The 7,404-nt window shown below is 47.6% G+C and overlaps 1 protein-coding gene across 1 annotated transcript in view; it reads left to right on the forward strand.

Moving 5' to 3' along the window:
* The first annotated feature begins 273 nt into the window (after positions 1–273).
* The window catches only part of LOC119102325 (ubiquitin-conjugating enzyme E2 R2), a 10,573-nt gene continuing 3,442 nt past the window's right edge, over positions 274–7,404 (forward strand). The window contains exons 1-6 of the mRNA XM_037225692.1: positions 274–622; positions 2,027–2,113; positions 2,419–2,516; positions 2,895–3,029; positions 6,497–6,673; positions 6,749–6,861. Coding sequence (XP_037081587.1) covers positions 434–622; positions 2,027–2,113; positions 2,419–2,516; positions 2,895–3,029; positions 6,497–6,673; positions 6,749–6,861 — 799 coding nt within the window. The 5' untranslated portion in view covers positions 274–433. The remainder of the gene's footprint in view (positions 623–2,026; positions 2,114–2,418; positions 2,517–2,894; positions 3,030–6,496; positions 6,674–6,748; positions 6,862–7,404) is intronic.

Consider the following 7,404-nt stretch of genomic DNA (forward strand, 5'->3'; position numbering starts at 1 on the left):
TGCACAATAAATGTCATTTTCGTTGTTCTCGTGTCACAATTGCTCATAAGACACATCTTAAGGGAAATGAGTATTTGTTTCCGGACAAATTTCAGTATGATCGTCAACTTAACGGACATAATCAGATAATGCATGCAATGCATTTCGACGCTTAACCTCTAATTTCATGAGTGCCAAAGTTAATGCTGTACTTTAGTGTGTCCTTGGCAGAGGCCTTTGTTGTGAAACATGACGTCATTGCATTTCCTCGCAGCTGATGCGATGCAGCTGGAACGCAAGAAGCCAGTCAGCAGTGCTGTGGGAAACTGTATGAGGAGGAGCACAGCTGGGGCAGACAAAGACGACCATTATCGTGGTGTGTGGAGGTGGAATTCTCAATTTTCTCGCTGTAGCAAACGAATCTAGTGATATAATCTCGAAGCCGCCCTTATTGATGATGGCCCACGGATCACAACAGCCAGCAAGTAGCGCGCTGAGAGCACTGACCTTGGAATACAAGAGCTTGCAGGAAGAGCCTGTGGAGGGATTTCGTGTAAAGCTTGCAAATGATGACAATTTGTTTTGCTGGGAAGTAGCACTGTTTGGACCTCCACATACACTATATGAAGGAGGATACTTCAAGGTAAGTTTTTGTGTGATATCAATGTTTTGGGTATTTTCCATGAATTTGCAACTTGCTAGGATCACATTTTGACTTTGAATGAGGAAATTTGGTCCTGTGTAGCTTAGAGTTTTTCATAATGTATGACTGTCCTGAAATGCTGTCAAGTGCAGTCCAAAAGGCTGCTAGTCTGCATTAGCACATAAGCATATTCTAAGAACAAATAACCATTCACATTGTACCAGGGCAAATTATTCCCAAATTGAAATAAGTTCTCATTTTTAGATGCCTTTCCATGATGAATTAAATGTTGTCTTTATCATTGTTTTGTGAAGGATTGCTCCAGTAAAGGGGTGTTGCACATTTATATGGGGTTCTGAACTGAAATATGCATCTTAGAGACCTTTTGGTACTGCTCACAACTGCACTTCTGAAGACCTTATCTCCTGTAGTTTTTGGGGTGCACACCCACAAAAGTGAAGGGTTAAATAGTTCAAAGTCACCCCAGCATGTATGACATCATAATTATGTCATTTAAGTTGTCTCCATAAACCATGCAGTGATCAAGGCCAACAAAAACATAATTGTTGAGTATGATATCCGCCAAACTTGAGAGTGCTTCCCAGATATAGCACTGTTGGTTGGTTTGATTAAACCATGACACGTCAAGGATCATATTTACTAAACAGAGAATCATGCTGCGTGGAGCAGTCTTTTCCACCATTAAAGCATATGGTTAGTTGTAAGTGAATGTTTCATCACATGTGGTGCCTGTTTCAATGTGTTCAGCAGTGAAATATTCACTTAAATATGTTTTTGTCCCTGGTCGCAAAAACATATTGTTGGTTCAGAGATCGTGTGGATTTCGGAGCTGTGGATTTTTACTTGTGCTTTTCCGCAAGATATTATATTATCTTAGGCATTACCTTGTTTTTAAGGTTTGTTATATTATCCCTAAGCATAATCTGTGACCTCCAAGACCGATGTTGATTTATAACTCCCTGAACACAGCTTAAAAGTATTTGTGTCATGGTGTACTGATAATGTTACAAAGACATTTCTAGAATTTATATGACAATGTTTTCACTCATTTTCATGTTAATGATTATTGCTGGAAAGCTGTTAAATGACTTGAATTAGCATTTACCATAATGTATATTTTGTTATTAGTAGAACCATGCTTGGTAAGGTACCCACTGGGAATATGGTGTAACACTTGTGATGTAGATGTAAGGAAAGGAACATCCCATGGAAAAATTCACTTTTGGTTTTGAATGTCACTTGAATGGTTTGGGATATTATAAAAGGTAAATGGAAGGCATGGTTCAGGTTCAAATGCAGGTCTTAGGGATGTGAGCTGTAAGTTTGTATGGTGTAAGGTGTTTGTGTCTGCCATCATGCTTATGGTTGTGGCCTTGCTTTCAGGCTCACCTAAATTTTCCTTCAGACTACCCATACTCACCCCCCACTGTCAAGTTCCTCAGCAAGGTGTGGCATCCCAATGTTTATGAGGTAAGCTGTCATTATTTTCTACCATTAAAGCTTTGTCATTGTAGGGCATTGCAGTTACTATTTTTCATTGAATGTACTCTGAAATTTGGTTGTGCGGATGAAATGCAAGCATACCTTTATAAATGGGCACAGTGCTTATGGGACATTGCTCAGCAGCATTTCAGCCACCTCCAGAATGGTGGCATGCACATTATGATGTGTCCTGTAACAAGTGACCTGCCCAGCAGCCTTTCACCCACCATTTCAAAGCTGTGACCTGCACCAGCTGGCTGGCTGGTCCACTGACCTCTACCATGTGCTCTCAGAATGGTGACCTGTGCATCAGCATCCTGCACCCGCCGACTGACGACCCCCAAAGCGGGGAGCTGCCCTGCGAGCGCTGGAACCCCACACAGAACGTCAGGTCAGGACCGGTGCCGGTCGGCACGCCAGGAGCCGCGGTGACGCACGGCTGCCAGGCAGGGACTAGTGCCAGCCTGAGGGCTCCGGTCGTTGTCCAGCATCAGCACGTAGTGCGTGTCAGTAAGCGCGATAGGCCCCATAGCGGGTTTTTGGACATTCAGTGGCAACCCGCATCCAATGTTTTCCAGCGTACACCGTTCACATGATATCAGGTGATAGAGGAGGGGCAATCCGAAATGACAGTACAGGAACCTCGACGGTTGCGTTCTACCCCCAGCGGTGACCACTATGTCGCATGTGATGCGCCGCACGTGTCGCCGTTCGAGCGGTGCCATGCGACCCGGCCCGACTGGGCATCTGAAGCGGCGCATGTTGCCAGGACGATCCTGCTGTCGGTGATCTCGCTCCTGAACGAGCCCAACACGTACAGTCCGGCCAACGTGGACGCGTCGGTCATGTACCGGCGCTGGAAGGAGTCCAAGGGCAAGGACAAGGAGTACGAGAACATCATCAGGTGAGAAGGCCAGCGGCGCACTGGCGGGCCAGTGGCGTTGGCCGACGTCGAGTCTCACGACACTTGTGGGTCGGTTTGCCCCGGTCACACCGGCGCTGCCAGGGGATGCACTGTGGCAATATTTGTTACGTTCAGCTGCTCAAGTGCACGTGAATCGGCAGACTGTTGGCGTGCTGTTTATATTGTGAGCAAGGGGCGAGTCTATAGCGTGCCCTGCACCAGGACGTGATTCTTGCCTAAATCAGTCGCCTGGTATCAGAGACGCATCAAAAGTAATGCTTTCGGCAATGGCATGATATCGTCATGTACTTGTCAATTTTCAGCCCGGCTGTCTCGGAGTTGCGTTGGGTTTCTGTCTGCCCTCTCCCATGTCTGTTAAGACCTGCCCCATTGAGCCTTACCTACCATTGTCACCGGTCCGCTTTAACTTGTCAGTGTACGGTAATGGGGCAGCGAACGCTATGGTGGCGGCTCAAAAGACGGTAGATTTTGCCGCCCGAATCATTTCAGGAAAACGATGATTTCATCACATTTCTGGGGTGCGTGAAAACCTGGGCTGGCTGGACTTCCATTTGATGTTTATCTAGCAAGCCCTCAATCTTTTACACGAAGCCTGCAGCACAGGCGAACCTGAATCTTTAGCCCAAGGTTTTTGTCTAGCCAAGGGTGCCCTTAACACACGCGGAGAGGATGGCAGGGCCGTCTCCTTAGTCTGCCCTGTAATCGGGGTGCCGCTGCCCAGCATGTCGAGCGGGGAGTCTTCTTAATGCGCTGCCATCTGAATTATCCGTTATGATTACCTCCCAGCGTACACATACCTTGGGGCGTCGGTCTGCGACGTGAAGATGTGTTGCACTGCTGGTTTGGAAGTTTTATATTTGTAACATTTTTGGGGTGCATCAGTATGTTTCAAGTATTTTACCTTCACACATTCCATCTCGGTGTGGCACGGGTCCAATAATAGCCCTCTTGGCTTCAACCACTCATCGAGGACTGAGCGATAGTGTGAAATAAAAAGATTACTAAATTAATAGCGACCAGCGTCCACCATAGCTTCCGTTCATAGGCCAATGCTCTGAGTCAGGAAGTCTTTTAATGAACTATACAGTCCTACTTTGGATTAGGAGACTCGGCTTTGTCTGTGACGGGGGGGGGGGGGGGGCTGCAGGCCCGGGAGGCCCCTTCCTGAATCGGAGGGCTCCTGCACCGGAATAGGAGGCACCCTTTGTTTAAAAATAGGTATGCCCCTGTTCTAGATCAGGAGGTCTTTTCAGGAGGTCAGGAGCCTTCACATCAGTGGTCAAATCAATTTTAAGAGACGGGGTCGGTGTGGAGCAGACAGTCTCAGCCCCCATGCGTCTACTTAAAAATGACTGGCCCCGAAGATGTCTTCTTACAGAGTCCAAGGATAAACACGGAACTGATCTTAATAAATATTAGTCTATAATTGTCAAAAGTTTTCCTGTTCATCAACAGCCAACAAACCGAACCACGTCTAGCAATACGCCCGGTGCTTTTCACAACGGAATCTTTTCTACTAGAAATACATACATAGCAAGGTGGCGTTTGAAAACGCGTCTAGATATCATTTGTGTGAGATTGGCCGGCGTGGTATGCTCTATTTTCCTCCGCAATTCACAAAAATGGGGCTCCGTCATCTCACCAGACCCCAAAGTACCGCAGGGAAAGTGAGTTTCAATTTCTCCTAAACAGGGTAGAACACTGGATGAAGCTGTGGGAGGTCCGAATAGGTTACTGCATGGGTCTTCTTAGCCCTGTAACCCAGGGGGCTCTGAGAAGGCTACGCCCAGGAGATTTGTACGCCTCACGAGGCGTAGCCAGGAGCCCCGTAATGTACGAGAGAGCCCCAGTTTGCCTAGGTGACCCGAATAAAAAAATCACCCAGCTAAAAAGTCGTGAACACGCCCTTAAGCAGTGTATTTTTATGACCACCTTGCCTTGCGGTCGAAGAAGGGCAAGGCAAGTAGCATGCAAGATGTCACGTGTCGAAACATCATTACGCGGACATTAACCTCCAGCCCACAAAACATCTAGCGTTGCGCGGGAAGGCTCTTCCGATATAAATCCTGGGCACCTCTGCGTCTTCTGCGCAGTGTTGAGGTTAGGGTGAGCCGTGAGCTTTCCTTGTCCCTCCCCGCCCTCCTGGACGAGCAACTGGTCAAAAGCCCTTAGTGCATTCGTAAGCCGTATTAAACTTAGGTATTCTGGCTTGGGCAGGTGCGTTTTGATTGATAGCTTGTTCCGCTCTTTGCATTTGATATTTATTGCCTTAGTTTTTGACCGACTTGTTCTTAAAGGTGCACACCTATATTCTGTTGACTTATAAGGGTTAGATGTGTAATAAGTAAAAGTGATATAGGTCAAGCGGATAACGGTGAAAATGACAATAAGCCTTTTAGCGTTTGCCTTTTTGCATTTTACTGGACATGTTTTGACTTAAGCGGTTCGACTTTCTGCCTTGGACATACCCACGGTCTTTTTGCTTTTTTGCATTTTCGTTATCCCGTGTGGCTCTGCGTTTTGTTTTTTACCGTTTGAATTAATGTCCTTGGGCCTCCCGTGTTTTGACTTCTTGTCCTGGAACCACACGGTGCTAGTGGATGATGGCACGTTTGAAAAGCACCCGAGCGACTGGAATAATCTGGAGAACAGACAGCAGTTTCAGTGTGCTAAATTTGATGCATCGTATCGCGCTTGAAGTTATTTGCATGGTGTTGATGTTAACTGTATCTGTTACAAATAAGTTTTTTCAGCTTCGAAAGCAAGCGAGGTAGGTGTGTTCGTTATAAACTTTTTTGAGATGATCCCCAATTCAATCAGATATTGTACGGAGGACTGAAGGTGTTCTCCCCTCACGCAAACATCCAGGTCCGCGAAGACCGCATATGAGTAGGTTAGGCGGTGTACATCATCAAAGCATGGATGATGCGTGCGCGGGATTTATGCCATGGATATTAGTTGAGTTAGGACGTAATTTTGTTGTAAAGACATAATATCACGCCTAGCAGCCGAAACAGCACTTATATTTTTTGAAAGGTTCGGTCTAAACCTTTTGAATGGATGGGTGTTTGAGGTCAGTGCCCGCGCCCAGTAGTGCTTATCGCGTGTGTCCTGGCGCCCACCATCCGATCGTGAAGATTTTGACAGCAAACGTTTGACGTCCGCAGTGCTCAGGACGGCTGATGCAGTTCTCTGACGTCACTACGTGAGAGCAACTGCTGCCATCAGTCGCATGCCATTCCAGTCAAGGGCAAACAGCGAGCGTCTAAAGCGAATCCAGCCCACCCAGCCACGGGTGGATGGGCAGACGCTCTAGCCTGTTAACAACTGGGCCGGATTATATTCAGTTCCCGCAAAAATAATAATATATGGTAGCGAACGGCATCGACACCGGCAAAGGGGCCCTCGGCTGCTTTTCTCGAGTGCTGACTGCTTTCCACCGGCAGGAAACAGGTGTCCTCGTCACGGGTGGACGCAGAAAAGGACAACGTCGTTGTGCCACTGACCCTAGAGGACTACTGCATCAAGACGAAAGCCCGGCCGGACACGGAGCCGGTGGACATTACCGACTTCTATGACGACGACTACCTCGATGACGACGAAGACGAGTCCTCCGACGGAGGGTACGGCGAGCCGCCGGCCGTCGCAGAGCCTCTCGCGGCCGCCGGCCGAACCGCGACCTAGGCGCGCTCCGACAGATGGCGCGCCCGGCACGTCTGCCGAGATGGAGCGGGCTTCCTCTGCTCCAGAGACCATCCTCCGTCCACCCATGTCCTGGCCGCCTTCCTGAAGAGTCGACGCATCATCCTAGGTGACCTGCTTTGCATAGGGTCGTTCGAAGATCCTGATGTCATACTGGTTGATGTTTTTTTTTGCGACACTCAGCTCTGAAACTGTTTTTGAGTTGTGCGCAATCCTTACGCTTAACGGTATAAACGTGTGTATAATATGGTTAGTGTGGTAAGGTGTTGAATACATAGGCTGTCTTATTTTTTGGAAAGCACTTTTTGGCAGTAGGGAACATTATTTGCTCAGAGTTGAGACCGACGTTCAATAATGATTATTCACATATGTACCTATCACCAGCAACGCAGCTGAGAGCAGGGGCTTTCGGGTCCATCCTTGAAACTCTCTCCTTTGATCCCCTCTGGAAAATGGCGGGGTTCACCGGAGACAAAGGACTTGTCACTTTGGCCTTTAAAAGGAATGTTCCACATTTACTGAAGCTTTTGAACGTTCTTCTCAATATATCGTCAGATTACTTCCTGGAATGTTTTTGTGGCCAGAGTCGCTGCCAGAATGGCCGTGTCAAAATTGCTTCCGGTAGCGGGCGGGGCTACCCGCGCTTGAATCA

This window comes from Pollicipes pollicipes, unplaced genomic scaffold (assembly GCF_011947565.3).
Source record: "Pollicipes pollicipes isolate AB1234 unplaced genomic scaffold, Ppol_2.1 Scaffold_5724;HRSCAF=6776_pilon_pilon_pilon, whole genome shotgun sequence".
NCBI classification, from domain to species: Eukaryota; Metazoa; Arthropoda; class Thecostraca; order Pollicipedomorpha; family Pollicipedidae; genus Pollicipes; species Pollicipes pollicipes.